The sequence below is a fragment of the Trichomycterus rosablanca genome, chromosome 13, assembly GCF_030014385.1.
Source record: "Trichomycterus rosablanca isolate fTriRos1 chromosome 13, fTriRos1.hap1, whole genome shotgun sequence".
In the NCBI taxonomy this organism is placed as follows: Eukaryota; Metazoa; Chordata; class Actinopteri; order Siluriformes; family Trichomycteridae; genus Trichomycterus; species Trichomycterus rosablanca.
This window is the reverse complement of record NC_086000.1, coordinates 7,882,500-7,902,203: the sequence shown is the minus strand read 5'-3', so window position 1 is coordinate 7,902,203 and position 19,704 is coordinate 7,882,500. Positions and strand designations below refer to the sequence as shown.

Sequence of the window (19,704 nt, the reverse complement as noted above, 5' to 3'; positions counted from 1 at the left end):
TCTCGAATAAAACACTAATACCCACGAGAGAACAATTGCCTGAAGCTTTGCAAATGTCAAAGACAAATTGTCAAAGTCTCAGTAGGTCTTAAAATTATTAACACATAAGCTATTGTTTTGCTTTTTCTTTTCCTTTGCTGCTTTTATCCTTTGCTTGTAATTAGCATCTCATCTCTGCTTAAGGAAATACTTTCCAAATTTTGAAATAAGCCACTTCAATCTCAGAAATGATTTATTCCGAGACGTTAAAATAAAGTAAAAGCTTTCAGTCTAGAACAAAAATGAGTATGTGATTCTTTGCTACACTGCCCTGACAGACATGCACCAGGTTTATTCATTTCAAGAAAGTTACAAGCTCTAACCCTAACCATGTCTCTGAATTTGACTTTCCACTTTTAGCACATTTTCAGACTGTATTCTGCTCTTCTTCTAATAGACAGACTTCTCCCTGTGTGCCGTGCCAACAACACCTGGTGAAGGTTATACACCCCAACCATTCGAGCTCGATCAGCTTCTCCACATTGATACCAAACTGCAACTTCTGCTTCCTGTTGAGAAATTTCTTTCCGTGAGAAGTTCCTTCAGTCTCTGCAGCATTTCTCAGGTTTGTGCTATAATATACATGATCTTCAGTAAACCTGCCAGTTCCTTCTAGCCATTTCATGTGTGCCAAGACACCATTAAACATCATGTTGTTTTCTCTGCTCAGTCTTAGTCGGTTTTCATATTACATTGCTAGTCATGTCAAAACAAACACAATTTCTGCCATATATGTTTTCTTATTTTTATAAAACAGCTGGCGTGTTCTCTATACTGACACCTAGGTGGCAGCACCGAGTTTTGAACCGAGGAGTTTAGAATCCCGACACTGGTGTGCTAGCGGAATATCCTGCTGCCCCACCTGGGTGCCGTGACTCTTTTTTTTTAGATTTAGATTTTTAGATAAGAAGTATTCTTATATTTTCTCTTGTTGCTCGGGGGTGCAATAGTAAATTTTACTCTCATTACAGCTGAGATCCCGGGTTTGAATCTCAGTGGTGCTATTGGCCAGCCAGGCACAATAACAGTTTGTTTGTTTGTATATTAGGATTTTAACATCATGTTTTACACTTTGGTTACAGTCATGACAGGCACGGTAGTTACTCATTACACAAGGTTTATCAGTTTACACAAGGTTATATCGAACACAGTCATGGACATTGACATTGCTTGTCTTTGGACTGGGGGAGGAAACCGGAGCACCCGGAGGAAACCCACACAGACACGGGGAGAACATGCAAACTCAATACAGAAAGGACCCGGACCGCCCCATCTAGGGATCAAACCCAGGACCTTCTTGCTGTGAGGCGACAGGCACAATAACAGACATGATTGGCTATTGTCTTTAGGAAAGCGATGGCTGGACATCCTAGTCATTGAGAGGTGCACTTGTCAGTGCACTCTCAGTTCTGGTGCCAAGCCTGGAGGAAAATTTGGAGGCTGCATCAGGAAGGGCATACAGCGTAAAAACTGTGCCAAATCAGGTATGCAAATCAGAATGATTCACAGTGGCACCCCTTAAAATACAGGAGCAGCCAAAGAATAAAAATCTCATATTTTTCCCGCTTAGAACAAACACTTCTAGTTATGTCATAGTAACGGGAGTAACACACCCTCCTAGGCAAAGCTGTACTAGTCATGGCGTTGGGATGATGTGTTATGAGTGTGTTCTAGTCTAAGGAATGTGCTTATCCGATAATGTGCCTTTATAGACTACAGAACATTCCAAAAGATTCATCCACACAGACAGCACCAAGCGCTGTGATTTGTGATTTGTTTTTTAAATGAAAGATAAAGTAGTAACTAAATGCACATTGTAGGCTGCCTGGGTTCACTGGGTTTGGTGAATCCCCCAGAGAAATCTTTCGTCTGTCTGGCTTATAAAACAGTTTAATTGGGTGTTTTTTTTTCTTTTACATAGGAAGAACAAAGCTGCGTTGCTCCTTTCAGTATAAACCGATCAGCCATAACATTAAAACCACCTCCTTGTTCCTACACTCACTGTCCATTTTATCAGCTCCACTTACCATATTACTGACTAGTCATTTAATATGTTAAATATTTCTCTATTTCTGTTTCTCTACATACCTTTTCAGCCTGCTTTCACCCTGTTCTTCAATGGTCAGGACCCCCACAGGACCACCACAAAGCAGGTGTTATTTAGGTGGTGGATGATTAACACTGACATGGTGGTGGTGTGTTAGTGTGTGGTGTGCTGGTATGAGTGGATCGGACACAGCAACGCTGCTGGAGTTTTTAAATACCGTGTCCACTCACTGTCCACTCTATTAGACACTCCTACCTAGTTGGTCCACCTTGTTGTCTATTGCTGCTGTTTGAGTCAGTGGTCACAGGGCGCTGCCCATGGAGTGCTGTTGGCTGGATATTTTTGGTTGGTGGACTATTCTCAGTGTTTAAAAACTCCACCAGCGCTGCTGTGTCTTATCCACTCATACCAGCACAACACACACTAACACACCACCACCATGTCAGTGTTACTGCAGTGCTGAGAATCATCCATCACCTAAATAATACCTGCTCTGTAGTGGTCCTGGGGGAGTCCTGACCATTGAAGAACAGCATGAAAGAGGGCTAACAAAGCATGCAGAGAAACAGATGGACTACAGTCAGTAATTGTAGAACTTCGAAGTGCTTCTATTTGGTAAGTGGAGCTGACAATATGGACAGTGAGTGTAGAAACAAGGAGGTGGTCATAACGTGTTAAATCATGGACAAAAATAAAATATACAGCATACTGGGTGATATTATAGATTTAGTTTTGTTGTTTCCCTCCAAAATGTTGAAGAAACAATTTTTTTTCTCTTTGAGATTAGGGTATGTCACAATCAAAACCCACTTTTTAAATCTGAAATGGTTCCATACTCACTTATTAGCGCACTGTATAGTGCATGAGCTAATGCCTTTTACACCCTTCATAGTCTTTTTCAAAGAACAAAGTGCACTATCTGGCAAGGATCAAACCCATATTTCTCATCATGGCCTTTAAGGACTTGGCCAAATGATTCATTGAGAGTGATTTTTTCCAGATTTAAAAAGGAGGCAGTTACATAACAATGCTATAACCTGTGAGTTACCTAATGGTTATAAAGGCATCCTGACATTCTTTATTCCACACATGCTTGGAAACAATGTAGCAATGTGTTCAGAGGTCAACCTGTACTTTCTGTACCTTCTGTAGAAAGGTATTAACAATTAAACTGAATAAATGAAATGTAGGGTAGTGTTAATAACTGATCAGATTGTTCATTGAAGTGAACAACAACATAGCTTGCAAACTAACTAGGAAGGTTATGCACGGCCAAGTTGGCAGTGAAACAAAAGGTGGATACATTTTGGTCCAGATGGAGCAAAGCCTAGGTGGAAAAAACTTCATCATTCTAAGCTACAAAAGGCAAACAGTCATTTCTCAGGTATTTCATAGTATCATAGTATCAATGTAATGTAGCAAACTGAGGGAATTATAAATTTAACCCCCCCCCCCCCAAACTAAAAAATTTGCAGAGCTAGATTTTGTCTTTATTAGCTGAATGCTGCAGCAAATGAACAAACATAATGAATGATGTCCAGTTGCGTCCAATTGCCCGATTGCGTCTCCACCAATGCCGATCCCTGCTCTGATCGAGGAGAACGAAGCTAACCCACGCCCCCTCTGACACGTGGGCAGCAGCCGTATGCATCTCATCACCTACACTTTGACGAGTGCAGTGCAGCTCAGCGCTGTGTACGGAGAGACACACCCTGACGGCACTCTTTTCTCATCTCTGTGCAGGCGCCATCAATCAGCCAGCAGAGCTGAATCGTAATTGCATCAGTCATGAGAGAGAGACCCCATCCGGCTTAGTCCCGCCCATCTGAACAACAGGCCAATCGTTGTTCATGTGGCCGCTCAGCATTAGCCGGCAGGCAGAGCTGAGAGTTGATACGATGTATTCGAGATCCCAGCTCTGGTTTCAGCGTGTGTTTTTACCGCTGCGCCACCCGAGTGGCCAGGCGCATTATTCTTAATGACTGCAGTAGCCTCTGAGATTTGGAGAACTGCTGCCTTTGTCACAGGCTGACCGGTGACACCACTAATGCCAAGCTGCCACTGTTAGGCTCTCAAGCATGGCCCTTAACCTTCATTTGCTTGGTTTACACTGTCACAGTTGTTGCGTTGGGTAAAAGCATTCATGTTTTTGTAGCATGCTACAAAAATGTGAATGTAATATCCATCCATAAAAAGCAGAGGATTTACTCTGTGTATTTTTTTGCTTAAAGGGTGTAAAACATGAAAGTTTCCAGAAGTTGGCTTTACAAGTTGAAACCTGTAAAGTTATTTAATCATTTAAGCATGCAAACATGTTCATTAATCTTATTACACAATATGGACTAGAGATTGTCCTCTGTGACTGCGAACAAGGATTTAGCAGTTTGACAAGATCTGACATTTAAAGTCTACATACATTACATTCCAAAAATGAGCAGGCACCGAAACGTTGTGTTCAAACATGCTTTCTTCATCTATAAGCATTTATATTCTGTTATTCCTTTTTGCTGCTATTAATTCCTAATTGCTTCCATCTTGACTGCAGGTTTTCACTGCTTTTTAACTTCAAGGCATGTGCAGCCTGTACAAATAGTAGCATTAGGTAGGTTTTATTTCTGCCATAAATAATGTATTAATGTCTTTATTAATGTCAAATACTGAAGCATTAAAACATATTTTCTTTGTTTTAGAGGCCAATAGCAGTTTGCTTAATACAACCCCAAATCAGAAAAAGTGGGGACAGCATGGAAAAAGCAAATAATAAAAAAAACAAGTTTTACTTTTACATTTACTTTGACTTTTATTTGATTGCAGACAGGATGAACCTGAGATATTTCATGTTTTGTCTGGCCAACTTCATTTCATTTATTAATAAACATCCATACCTGCATTTCAGGCCTGCAACACATTCCAAAAAAACTTGGGACAGTAAAGCATTTACCACTTTGTAATGCTGTCATTCCTTTTCACCACCAAGTGATTTAGTGTTTCAGCTTTTATTTTGTCCAATTCCTGCAAACACGTCTTAAGATGTGCAACAGTCCGGGGGGTCGTTGTTGTTGTATTTTTCGTTTCAAAATTCCCCACACGTTCTCTATTGTGGACAGGTCAGGATTGCAGACAGGCCAGTCCAGTACCCGTACCCTCTTCTTCCTCAGCCATGCCTTTGTAATGTGTGCAGCATGTGGATTTGCATTGTCTTGTTGAAAAATGCATGGACGTCCCTGGAAAAGATGACGTCTTGAAGGCAGCATATGTTGCTCTAAGTATCTCAGTGCTCAATGTACTTTTCTGCATTAATGCTGCCATCACAGAAGTGTAAATGACCTTTACCAAGGGCACTGACACACCCCATACCATGACAGACCCTGGCTTTTGGTCTTGTTGCTGATAAGAGTCTGGATGGTCCTTTTCATCTTTGGTTCGGAGCACACAGCATCCATATTTTCCAAAAAAGACCTGGAATGCTGATTCATCTGACCACAATACACATTTTCATTGTGTGATGGTCCTTCCTAGATGCCTCCAAGCTCAGAGAAGTCGACGCCGCTTCTGGACATGGTTAACATAAGGCTTCTTTCTTTGCATAGTAAAGGTGTAAGTGGCATTTGTGCATGTAACTCTGTATTGTGGTGCTTGACAAAGATCTGCCAAAGTTATCCCTCACCCATGTGGTTATATCAGCTATTGTTGAGTGGTGGTTCTTGATGCAGTGCCGTCTGAGGGATCGATGATCACGGGCGTTCAGCGTAAGCTTGCGTCTTTGGCCTTTACGCACTGAAATTCCTCCTGATTCCTTGAATTGTTTAATGATATTATGCACTGTTGAGGGAGAAATATGCAAATCCCTTCCAATCTTTCTTTGAGGTACATTTTTATACATTTCAATCATTTTTTCACACATTTGTTGACAAACTGGAGATCCTCTGATCATCTTTGCTCATCAAAGACTCAGCCTGTTTACATCACCTGTTTGGAATCACATCGTTATTTAGTTTTTTTACCTCATTACTATCACTAAATTGCCCCTTTCACAACTTTTTTTGGAATGTGTAGCAGGCCTGAAATGCAGGAATGGAGCTATATTAACAAGTTAAATAAAGTTGAACAGACAAAACATGAAATATCTTGGGTCCAAACCACTGATGGTCAGTAACGCATTACTTAATAACGCGTTACTCTAATCTGACCACATTTTTCAGTAACGAGTAATCTAACGCGTTACTATTTCCAATCCAGTAATCAGATTAAAGTTACTTATCCAAGTTACTGTGCGTTACTATTTTTGTCATTTTCCTTAGTAAAAAGATATATTTTTGCTTTCTTCTTGCGTCTCGGGGAGTGACGTCTGTCCTATGCGACAATTAAGTCACGGGCTGCATCCGGAATCACATACTTAGTAGTATACACTTAGAAGTATGCACTACTCGGCCGGTAAAGAAGTACATCTTACCAACGTCAAGTGATGACGTGGGGACGTGATGATGTAATATCACCATAGTTACAGACTCATTACAAACTCCACTCGCCAAAATTTTGGATATTTATCATCTCTTTGTTATTTATTTGTCTTTAAAATTTTTTATTTTATTTATCTTACTTACACTTGTGAACAGAGGACTCCGTTTTCCGCTATCTTTCTTGTTTCTTATTCCGCTTCAATCGCCTACACAGCTCCAGTTGCATTATGGGATACATTAGCGGACCGCATTATATAACTAATAAAGTAACTTGTAATCTAACTTAGTTACTTTTAAAATCAAGTAATCCATAAAGTAATTAAGTTACTTTTTAAAGGAGTAATCAGTAATCAGATTACTTTTTCAAGGTAACTATGCCATCACTGGTCCAAACTCTCAGCAATCAAACTAAAGTCAAAGTAAATGTAAGGAACACTGCATTTTTATTTATTTTTGCATTTGCCATACTGTCCCAGTTTTTTCTGATTCGGGGTTGTACTCTGAGTCATTGTGCAAAGAAATCTTAGTCTTGTTTGGCTGTTCGGCCATAAAAACCCAACTCATGAAGCATCAGATAAGAGAATCATAAATGGATTGCCTTAAACATTTACTTACAAAGTTAAAAGCATGTTATGAATTTGATTTAATTGATTGATTTCTTAAGCTTGTTTAGCAATGGGTCTTGCTCGTACACCTTAATGCATTAATTATTTGAGTGTCCATATACAGTGTATCACAAAAGTGAGTACACCCCTCACATTTCTGCAGATATTTAAGTATATCTTTTCATGGGACAACACTGACAAAATGACACATTGACACAATGAAAAGTAGTCTGTGTGCAGCTTATATAACAGTGTAAATTTATTCTTCCCTTAAAATAACTCAATATACAGCCATTAATGTCTAAACCACCGGCAACAAAAGTGAGTACACCCCTAAGAGACTACACCCCTAAATGTCCAAATTGAGCACTGCTTGTCATTTTCCCTCCAAAATGTCATGTGATTTGTTAGTGTTACTAGGTCTCAGGTGTGCATAGGGAGCAGGTGTGTTCAATTTAGTAGTACAGCTCTCACACTCTCTCATACTGGTCACTGAAAGTTTCAACATGGCACCTCATGGCAAAGAACTCTCTGAGGATCTTAAAAGACGAATTGTTGCGCTACATGAAGATGGCCAAGGCTACAAGAAGATTGCCAACACCCTGAAACTGAGCTGCAGCACAGTGGCCAAGATCATCCAGCGTTTTAAAAGAGCAGGGTCCACTCAGAACAGACCTCGCGTTGGTCGTCCAAAGAAGCTGAGTGCACGTGCTCAGCGTCACATCCAACTGCTGTCTTTGAAAGATAGGCGCAGGAGTGCTGTCAGCATTGCTGCAGAGATTGAAAAGGTGGGGGGTCAGCCTGTCAGTGCTCAGACCATACGCCGCACACTACATCAAATTGGTCTGCATGGCTGTCACCCCAGAAGGAAGCCTCTTCTGAAGTCTCTACACAAGAAAGCCCGCAAACAGTTTGCTGAAGACATGTCAACAAAGGACATGGATTACTGGAACCATGTCCTATGGTCTGATGAGACCAAGATTAATTTGTTTGGTTCAGATGGTCTCAAGCATGTGTGGCGGCAATCAGGTGAGGAGTACAAAGATAAGTGTGTCATGCCTACAGTCAAGCATGGTGGTGGGAATGCCATGGTCTGGGGCTGCATGAGTGCAGCAGGTGTTGGGGAGTTACATTTCATTGAGGGACACATGAACTCCAATATGTACTGTGAAATACTGAGCAGAGCATGATCCCCTCCCTCCGGAAACTGGGTCGCAGGGCAGTGATCCAGCATGATAATGCTCAAAATGCTCAAATCCTCAAACAGACCTTTAAGACGACCACTGCTTTATTGAAGAGGCTGAGGGTAAAGGTGATGGACTGGCCAAGCATGTCTCCAGACCTAAACCCAATAGAACATCTTTGGGGCATCCTCAAGCGGAAGGTGGAGGAGCGCAAAGTCTCGAATATGAATATGCTCCGTGATGTCGTCATGGAGGAGTGGAAAAGCATTCCAGTGGCAACCTGTGAAGCTCTGGTAAACTCCATGCCCAGGAGAGTTAAGGCAGTTCTGAGAAATAATGGTGGCCACACAAAATATTGACACTTCAGAAACTTTCACTAAGGGGTGTACTCACTTTTGTTGCCGGTGGTTTAGACATTAATGGCTGTATATTGAGTTATTTTGAGGGAAGAATAAATTTACACTGTTATATAAGCTGCACACAGACTACTTTTCATTGTGTCAAAGTGTCATTTTGTCAGTGTTGTCCCATGAAAAGATATACATAAATATCTGCAGAAATGTGAGGGGTGTACTCACTTTTGTGATACACTGTACTTCTGGTCATAAAGTGAACCTGTTAAACTGTAGCACCTCAATATTTAATCTGTAAAAAAGCTCCATGTAATAAAAGCTGAAAGTTAAGAACATCATGCCCATATTTCCGAAAATTGACGTATTCCTGGCTGTTGTCCTCAGTTGGGATTCTGTTGAGGAACCAGAGGTGTCATGAGCAATAAAATATTGAGACACCACCTCGGGAACTGATTTATATATTTTTTTCGTTTAATCTTTTTTCATTTCTCATTTGAGGCTAACGCAATGTCCATAACGTCTGCGTTTGGAACCACAGCATTCAGCAGTTTGCTGCATATTTACAAAGGAGGAGTCCAAAGACCTGTCTTAAAAGTGAATATAAATGTGTCAGAGGTTTTCTTCAATGCTCTTTTTCCAGCAGCTTAAGCAAAATATTTAGTGTCAGGCCTGGGCTTATAGCTATGATGTGTTAGTAATGTAGTGGGCTGCAGAATCAGCGGTGTCAATGCATTATGGGCCCCTTGTGCTTTTCCCCTTCCTCCCTGTTTAGATAGTTATGTTTTGTGGGGTCCCATTTTCTTTTAAAGCACTTCTGTGTGAAGTAAGGATTATACACTGATGAATAATCATCAGAATAAGCGTGACCACACACTTAAAATACTGTCAAAACATCTCTGACCTGCTAAGACTCCAGAAGACCCCAAAAGATGTCTGAAGAAGTATTGTGGTATGTGAAACCAGGACATTTTCATCTCATCTATCTACTTCTATACGTTTCATTGTAGATTGTCCACCAGTGCATCCTAAAGCCATCTCTTCTGGGGGTAAACATGCCCATCTGTCCTCATGATCTAGAAGAAAACATGAATTCATTGAACCTGTTGACTTTTTTTCATTGCTTTCAGGGTGGCACGGTGGTTCAGTGGGTAGCACCGTTGCCTCACAGCAAGACGGTCCTGGGTTCCATCCCCAGGTGGGGAGGTCTGGGTCCTTTCTTTGTGGAGTTTGCATATTCTTCATGTGTCTTTGTGGTTTACCACCAGGAACTCCGGTTTCCTCCCATAGTCCAATGACATGCAAGTGAGGTGAATTGGAGATACAAAATTGTCCATGACTGTGTTTGACCTTAAACTTGTGAACTGATGAATCTTGTGGAAGGAGTAACTACCGTTTCTGTCATGAATGTAACCAGAGTGTGTAAAACATAACGTTAAAATCCAAATAAATAAATTGCTTTCAATTTCCAATGCCTGTTTACCGTTGGTGCTCTGGTCTGCAACCACACAGCCACATACACATAAGGGATTGATGCACTGTGTGACACACCAGGATTAAAAAATGTCTGCAATTTGTGTCACAGTAGCCCATCTGCTGGTCTGTAGCAGACTCTTTAATGAGTCATGGCGGCCCAACAACCTGTCAGTGGTTTATAACTTCTCCCTCCTCAGACCAGCTGCCTACGAGCCCCCATTGCTGTTTCAAATATATTTGAACTTATATTTGAACTTTGTGATCTGGCCATAACAATTTGGAAGTCGTCAGTGACTCTGGTTTTTATGCCTGCCAATATTTGCTTGATTTACCAAAGGCACTACCAATATTAGGTGGTGGTCCCAATATTTTGGCTAATCTGTGTATATATTGCCTATGTCAAAAACATGTACAAACAGGTGACAAATAAAAGGAAAAACCTAATTAAATAAGCTGAGACATGTGATGAGTACAGATGATTCGAGAGATGTGGTTTGAATTCTCTAACTGCTAATTGGTCTTTTGATTTAACATTTATCACCTGATGGGAGAATGACATTTTCCTCATCCACATATACACTGCTCAGCCATAACAATAAAACCACCTCCTTGTTTCTACACTCACTGTCCATTTTTATCAGCTCCACTTACCATATAGAAGCACTTTGTAGTTCTACAATTACTGACTGTAGTCCATCTGTCTCTCTGCATGCTTTGTTAGCCCCCTTTCATGCTGTTCTTCATTGGTCAGGACCACCACAGGACCACCACAGAGCAGGTATTATTTAGGTGGTGGATCATTCTCAGCACTGGAGTAACACTGACATGGTGGTGGTGTGTTAGTGTGTGTTGTGCTGGTATTAGTGGATCAGACACAGCAGCGCTGCTGGAGTTCTTAAATACCGTGTCCACTCACTGTCCACTCTATTGGACACTCCTACCTAGTTGGTCCACCTTGTAGATGTAAAGTCAGCGACTATCGCTCATCTATTGCTGCTGTTTGAGTCGGTCATCATCTAGACCTTCATCAGTGGTCACAGGACGCTGCCCATGGAGCACTGTTGGCTGGATATTTTTGGTTAGTGGACTATTCTCAGTCCAGCAGTGACAGTGATGTGTTTAAAAACTCAATCATCATACCTGCACAACACACACTAACACACCACCACCATGTCAGTGTCACTGCAGTGCTGAGAATGATCCACCACCCAAATAATACCTACTCTGTAGTGGACCTGTGGGGGTCCTGACCATTGAAGAACAGAATGAAAGGGGGCTAACAAAGCATGCAGAGAAACAGATGGACTACAGTCAGTAATTGTTGAACTACAAAAAGCTTCTATATGGTAAGTGGAGCTGATAAAATGCACAGTAAGTGTTGAAACAAGGAGGTGGTCATAATGTTATTGCTGATCGGTGTCAATGAGTAGCATTAATGACTAGTTTAGTATTCCTGTGGCGTTAGTATTTGTATAGTAATCAAATGATTACAACTAAGCCCTATTACATTTAGAGTAAAACCTTCACAGTTAGAAAATATAGCCTCTTCACAATTTTTTGACTAAAGCCATTTGGGTAACCCAGAAACCATAAGCTGTCCACTGCACTAGCCAGAAAAGCATTGCTGGGCTGTTCCATCATTGCACATTACTTCCAGAATCTCTGACAGAATTGCTGTTGGAAGGGTTTGTTGAATTTGTTTCAGCCCCTTCTGCAATGGGAACATTTGAAACACTTGCTAGCTGAAGTCGTCTCAGGTTCTCTGTCAAATCTTAACTCTTTCATATGTTGTCAGACTGGATCCCTGTTTCCATTCTCTTGTTAAGAAGCACTGCAAGTGTTTCGCAGACCTAGGACAACGGCATTTACCTGGGCTTGGAGTCAACTTTCCAGAGTTCTGTTTCGGTAGTACTGGAAACTTGGAATACAAGTAGCACATTAATACTGAAGAGACAGGTCCAATAAACCACACTATTCACTTGTAAGATGGTGTTGTATTGTGTAATAGTTTTGCCATTTCCAGATGTGCAGGTTATGATGTATACCCTCTAAATATGGAATCTGTATTTTTTTGTCTTTTTTTCTCAGATTTTCCCCCCAATTTTCTCCCTAATCTAGTTGTATCCAATTACCCTGATTGCGTTACGCTTCACCTCTACCGATACAACCCTCCACTGCTGACTGAGGAGCTTCACCACTGACACACGCCCCCTCCGACACGGGGGCAGTACCGACTGCATCTTTTCACCTGCACGAGGCGAGTTCATGTGCGGATCAGCCTTGTGCTCGGAGAGCCACACCCTGATCAGCATTATTCCCCAACTCATTAATCAGCCAGCAGAGGTCGTAATTGCACCAGTTATGAGAAACTCTGGTCTGGCTCATCCCACCCTGAACAACAGCCAATGGTTGTTCATGTGGCCGCCTAGCCGAAGGACAGAGCAGAGATTCGATACAATGTATACGAAATCCCAGCTCTGGTGTGCTAGCGTATTTTACCGCTGCGCCACCTGAGCAGCATGGAATCTGTATTTCTGATGAACGAGCCAATCGTTGTTCATGTGGCCGCCCAGCCCAGCTAGATGGCAGAGCTGAGATTTGATACAATGTATTCGAAATCCCAGCTCTGGTGTGCTAGTGTATTTTACCACTGTGCCACCGGAGCAGCATGGAATCTGTATTTCTGATGAACGAGCCAATCGTTGTTCATGTGGCCTCCCAGCCCAGAAGGATGGCAGAGCTGAAATTCAATACAATATATTCGAAATCCCAGCTCTGGTGTGCTAGCCTATTTTACCGCTGTGCCACATGGGCGCCTGAAATCTGTATTTCTGATCAAAAACCTTGTGCTGTTGCAAGTCGCTACAATAGTAGTAAATAAGGATTTTATATAAAATTATGCATACAGGTTTGCATTTAAGACAAACATTAGGAACACAATAGACCATACTGCAGATGCCAAATAAGTCTAGCACTCACAGTACATGTTCATATTACTGTAAAGTTTATGAACGTACAGCATGGAAAAAAACATTAGTTTTCTTCCATGTTTTTGATAGATGTTCTATCTGACAAAGTATTATAAATGTGTTTGTACTGCCAAACTAGCTTTATGAGATTTAGCTCCTCCACAACACAATGAACTTACAGCCACTGCAGCACCATTTTATCAAATTGTCTAAAGCATTTTGATTCTATACATGATTGTATTTATTTTTACTTAGTCAACACTTTTTGTTTGACATTTAAGTAATGTTTTCTTTGTTTAAATTAAAAGAAATATCAATGTTTGCTCAGAAAATAATGAAATAGGGTAGGGTTTAGGGTTTAGGGTTAGGGTTAGGGTTTAGGGTTTAGGGTTAGGGTTTAGGGTTAGTAAAGAACTCCCTGGAACTATTTACTTTTAAAGTGAATACATGTTTTTGTAGAAAGTTTAGCTTTTGTGCTACAACAATAAGAGTTTAATATCATTAGAAACAGTAAGTGATACACATTGGTTGAGAGACAGTGGTTGCCTAGTGGGTAGAGCTGTCTCGCCGGCTCTGCCATACACCCACTGTTGCCTTCTTCCCATAGTGCATCCTGGTACCATGTGTTCCCCAGGTAAGTGACGCACACACACCCGGCCATTCACGTGATGTAAAAGAAAATGTGATTCATCAGACCAGGCCACCTTCTTCCATTGCTCCGTGGTCCAGTTCCGATGCTCACGTGCCCATTGTTGGTCAGCATGGGCACCCTGACTGGTCTGTGGCTATGCAGCCCCATACGCAACAAACTGCGATGCACTGTGTATTCTGACACCTTTCTATCAGAACCAGCATTAACTTCTTCAGCAATTTGAGCTACAGTAGCTCGTCTGTTGGATCGGACCACACGGGCCCGCCTTCGCTCTACACGTGCATTAGTGAGCCTTGACTGCCCATGACCCTGTCGCCGGTTTACCACTGTTCCTTCCTAGGACCACTTTTGACAGATACTGACCACTGCAGAATGGGAACATGCCACAAGAACTGCAGTTTTGGAGATGTTTTGACCCAGTCATCTAGTAATCACAATTTGGCCCTTTTCAAACTCGCTCAAATCCTTACGCTTGCCCATTTTTCCTGCTTTTAACACATCAACTTTGAGGATAAAATGTTCACTTGCTGCCTAATATATCCCACCCACTAACAGGTGCCGTGATAAAGACATAATCAGTGTAATTCACTTATAAATGTTATGCCTGGTCGGTGTATATGAGAGGTGATTTTTTTATCCTAATCTAAGGGAAGTGATAAAGTGACACGTGATCAGAAAGTTGCTGGTTCACTATTACATAAGGTACTTTTCTTATTACAAAGAAGAACACTTATTGTTGGTCAGCCAGTGGGTCACTAATCCAGAGTTCATAAGTCTCCCAATGCTTCTTGGTCTGAGAAGTTAAAAGGGAAATTTATAAATCAGAATATTTTTTTTATTTGGATTGTTTTTAAGCAGCCATCAGGTTTTGATCTAAAAACAGACACTTATCCAAGCTACCCTCACTTCCCAAGAAACAGAGTTACAATGTCCAGATGACCCACACGCTTGTCTTGTAATGCTCCAGGAATGTGTGGCTATCAAAGTGTCATCTGTGAAACATTCAGCTTGAACTTTGATTCTCACTAGGGAAAGTTTAAATTCTTATTTTGTTTAATATTTGTTTGTTGTAGATATGCATCTCCACACAATAAGTGGCAGTGGTACTAATGTACTGTATGTGAAAGGCTTTTGTGATTTTTGTGAGGTTTTGTTTTGGTAGAGACAGCTAATCTATCCATCACATCCATATTTTAACACTAGATATAAAATGGATCCAGAAAGTATTCAGATCTCTTGACTTTGTTCACTTGTTTGTGAAGTGGATTTGATTTAGAATATACATTCAAGCCATAAAGTCTGCACACCCTTTTCACCTTCTCCACATTTTATTACGTTCCAGACTCATTCTATAATAGATTGAGTTCTTTTTTGCCTCAAACATCTACACACAATCACCAATAATTATGAAGTGAAAACATGCAATTTTATTTTACTGACAAAAGTGGTTCATGTAGGGGTTACATATCTGTACACACCTTTAGCCTAATACTTGGTTGATGCACCTTTGGTAGCAATTACAGCTTCAGGGCGTCTTGGGAAAGAAGCTATGAGCTTGGCACACCTGTTTCTGGACATTTTTGCCCATTCCTCTTGGCATATCCCTGCAAGCTCTGTCAGGTTGGATGGGGAGCGTCGGTACACAGTCATTTTCAGCTCCTTCCACAGATGTTTGATTGGATTCAGATCTGGGCTCTGGCTGGGCCACTCAAGGACATTCACAGACTTTCTCCGAAGCCACTCCTTTGTTCTCTTGGCTGTGTGCTTTGGGTCATTGTCATGTTGGTAGGTAAACCTTCGCCCCAGTCTGAGGTCCAGAGCGCTCTGGAGCAGGTTTTCTTCAAGGATCTCGGTGTACTTAGCTGCGTCTTTCTTTCCCTCTATCAGGACTAGTCGCCCCGGTCCTGCTGCTGAAAAACATCCCCACATCATGATGCTGCCATGTTTGCCATGTTGCCATGGTTGCCATGGTGCCATGTTTCACTGTAGGGATGGCATTAGTCAGGTGATGAGCGGTGCCTGGTTTCCTCCAGATGTGAAGCTTGGTATTCAGGTCAAAAAGTTCAATTTTGGTTTAATCAGACCAGAGAATCTTGTTTCTCATGATTTGAGAGTCCTCTAGGTGCCTTTAGGCAAACTCCAAGCGGGCTGTCATGTGCCTTTTACTAAGGAGTGGCTTCCATCTGGCCACTCTACCATAAAGTCATGATTTGTGAAGTGCTGCTTGGATGGTTGATCTTCTGATACAGTAGGTTCTCCCATCTCCACAAGGATACACTGGAGCTCTGTTAGAGTGACCCTCAGGTTCCTGTTCACCTCACTGGCCAAGGCCCGTCTTCCTCGATCGCTCAGTTTGGCAGGGTGGCCAGGTCTAGGAAGATTTTTGGTGGTTCCAAACTTCTTCCATTTACGAATGATGGCGGCCACTGTGCTCTTTGGGACCTGTAAAGCTGCAACAATTTTTCTGTACCCTTCTCCAGATCTATGCCTTGACACAATCCTGTTTCTGAGGTCTGCAGATAATTCCTGTGACCCCATGGCTTGGAGTTTGCTCTGATATACACTGTCAACTGTGGGACCTTACAGTATATAGGCAGGTGTTGGCAATCCTCAATCATGTCCAATAAATTTAATTTACCACAGGTCGACTCCAATTAAATTGTAGAAACATATCAAGCAGTATCAGTGAAAACAAAATGCACCTCAGCTCACTTTTGGGTGTCATATCAAAGGGTGTACACACTTGTGTACATATGATATTTTACATTTAGATTTTTATAGATAAATTAGCACAAAACCTGCTTTCACTTTGTCATTGTGGGTTATTTTGTGTAGAAATTGTTACAAATTTGCACTTTCAAATCATATTGGCCTGGCTCATTTAACTGTTTTGTAGCTTTGGGACTGTTTGTGCAATTAAAAACTTCTTTTAAAAACAACTGCAGTGCTCATTAGAGCATATATTAAAAATTCATACATCAATCAGTTAGTAAAACTTCATCTAGAATAGCTTTTTGCATTAGAGGTCTGTACTTGACACCTGGTCTCCAAATCAGAACTGTTAGTTATTACATGCACTGGTTTTAGTGCTCAACCATACCCAGTGGTGAGCTTTATAATGGTGTAATGTTCTTTACCCTGGACTCTAGAGCTTTTGTATGACCAGGGAAAAGGCTGTATGTAGAGAAGCTTTGGTTATGATCCTCCTTACACGTGGCAGTAAGTGAAAGCCCAGCAATAGAGGCAGACTGAGTGACTCATGCAGACTCTGTTTTCATTAGAATTGGGCCAAACTTCCAAAGCTCAGGTTACATAGCCTAAAAAAGGCGGCACATGGAGGAGCAATGCAGCAGTTTCTGAGCTACTTCATAGTCCTGTGCTGTAAACATCAATGGGGTAGAAGAATAGTACTCAAATTTAGGACAATAATCATTATGTAGTAGCCAGGTAGAGAACATAATGCAGTATGTTATATTGTTACTATAACAAGCACAGATCTAAAAGCTATTTGGCTAAACCTGTTAAAACACATCTCTGTATTTTTCAGTTCAGGTACTTTAGTTTATACAATCTATTATCTAAAAGTAGTTTCCTACATCAGTGCCTAACTTCACAAAAGACAGAATGCGCACACATTTTCAGAATTTTGTAAAAAGCTTTCCCAAAAGAGTGGAGGCTGTTATAGTCAGAAAGATATTAACAACCATAGTTTTGGAATGCAATGCCCAACAAGCTTATGCTCAAATGTCCACATACGGCCGCTCAGGTGGCGCAGCGGTAAAGTACGCTAGCGCACCAGAGTTGGGGTTTCGAATACATCGTACCGAATCTCAGCTCTGCGTTTCTGACTGGGCTGGGCGGCAGCATGAACAATGATTGGCTGTTGTTCAGGGTTAGAGGGTAAAAAAATGTCGGATCAGGGTAATTGGACACGACTAGATTAGGGGAGAAAAATTAGGGGGGGGGAGGGGGGCGGGGGGTCAGAAGAGTAGAAAACATGTCCACATACATTTTGGCCTGATATTGTAAAGTCAGATTCATCATGTTCTTCTACCTTTTTTATGCATTTTATGCATTAGCATGTCTAATTTGTACCCAATTGCATTATGCTTCCTCTCTACTGGTGCTGACCCCCGCCCTGATTGAGGAGAGCGAACTGACACACGCCCCCACTGACACGTGAGCAGTAACCGACTGCAGTTTTTCTCCTGCACAAGGCCAGTTTATATGCGGATCAGCCTTGTGCACGGAGAGCCACACCCTGATTTCATTATTCCTCAACTCTGTGCGGACGCCATAAGTCAGCCAGCAAAGGTTGTAATTGCATCAGTTATGAGGTCCCTATCTGGCTCCCTCCCAGAATGAACAACAGCCAAACGTTGTACATGTAGCCGCCCAGCCCAGATGTATTCGAAATCCCAGCTCTAGTGTGCTAGCGTATTTTACCGCCGCGCCACCTGAGCGGCTCATGTTCTTCTACCTGGCCCAATTTGGAAACTCAGCCAATGTCGGTCGTCATGAGGGAACTGCCCTGAATGAGCTCTGAGTAACTTTTTAACATGTTTACAAGTTGATCTTTCATTGGTTGATTTTTCCTCATAGACATCAATTTTTTCTTTCTCTTTTCTATCCCCTTTTTCATTGCGGGATGCAGATGTTTTTTGCATTGTTTTTTTCTGTTATTTTGGCAATCTTTTTTTATTTTCCCTTTCAAAATAAAATGAAATTGGGTTCATTTTCAATTCCTGCAGGCGCAGGGCTACATCCTGATCATCAATGGCTAGGCTCGATCTTGGATCCATCTTACAGTACCAGCTTATTATGTGAAATTATTGAGTAATTTATTATGCTTAATTTGAACACGCTTTTGGGATTTTTGTTAGAATGGCCTGATTAATGCTACTACCAAGTTTTGTAAAAATTGGACAGCATAATGGCCATTTGGATCACATAAGCAAGATCATAAAATGTATTGCACTGTAGCATGAATGATTGGACTGACCTAAAATAATTAAACAACTTTTTATTTACATGTTCTAATGGGGCGGCACGGTGGCTAAGTGGGTAGCACTGTCGCCTCATCAAGAAGGTCCTGGATTCGATCCCCAGGTGGGGCGGTCCAGGTCCTTTCTGTGTGGAGTTCTCAGCACTACTGATAAAATGGACAGTGATTGTAGAAACAAGGAGGTGGTTTTAATGTTATGGCTGATATAAATATATATATATATATATATACAGTGTATCACAAAAGTGAGTACACCCCTCACATTTCTGCAAATATTTCATTATATCTTTTCATGGGACAACACTATAGACATGAAACTTGGATAGAACTTAGAGTAGTCAGTGTACAGCTTGTATAGCGGTGTAGATTTACTGTCTTCTGAAAATAACTCAACACACAGCCATTAATGTCTAAATAGCTGGCAACATAAGTGAGTACACCCCACAGTGAACATGTCCAAATTGTGCCCAAATGTGTCGTTGTCCCTCCCTGGTGTCATGTGTCAAGGTCCCAGGTGTAAATGGGGAGCAGGGCTGTTAAATTTGGTGTTTTGGGTACAATTCTCTCATACTGGCCACTGGATATTCAACATGGCACCTCATGGCAAAGAACTCTCTGAGGATGTGAGAAATAGAATTGTTGCTCTCCACAAAGATGGCCTGGGCTATAAAAAGATTGCTAACACCCTGAAACTGAGCTACAGCATGGTGGCCAAGGTCATACAGCGGTTTTCCAGGACAGGTTCCACTCGGAACAGGCTTCGCCAGGGTCGACCAAAGAAGTTGAGTCCACGTGTTCGGCGTCATATCCAGAGGTTGCCTTTAAAAAATAGACACATGAGTGCTGCCAGCATTGCTGCAGAGGTTGAAGACGTGGGAGGTCAGCCTGTCAGTGCTCAGACCATACGCCGCACACTG

The 19,704-nt window shown here is 41.6% G+C and overlaps 1 protein-coding gene across 1 annotated transcript in view; it reads left to right on the top strand.

Annotated features, from left to right (window-relative positions):
* The window catches only part of fsip1 (fibrous sheath interacting protein 1), a 71,759-nt gene that overhangs the window by 21,087 nt on the left and 30,968 nt on the right, over window positions 1–19,704 (top strand). Inside the window, exon 9 of the mRNA XM_063007840.1 lies at window positions 437–604. Coding sequence (XP_062863910.1) covers window positions 437–604 — 168 coding nt within the window. The remainder of the gene's footprint in view (window positions 1–436; window positions 605–19,704) is intronic.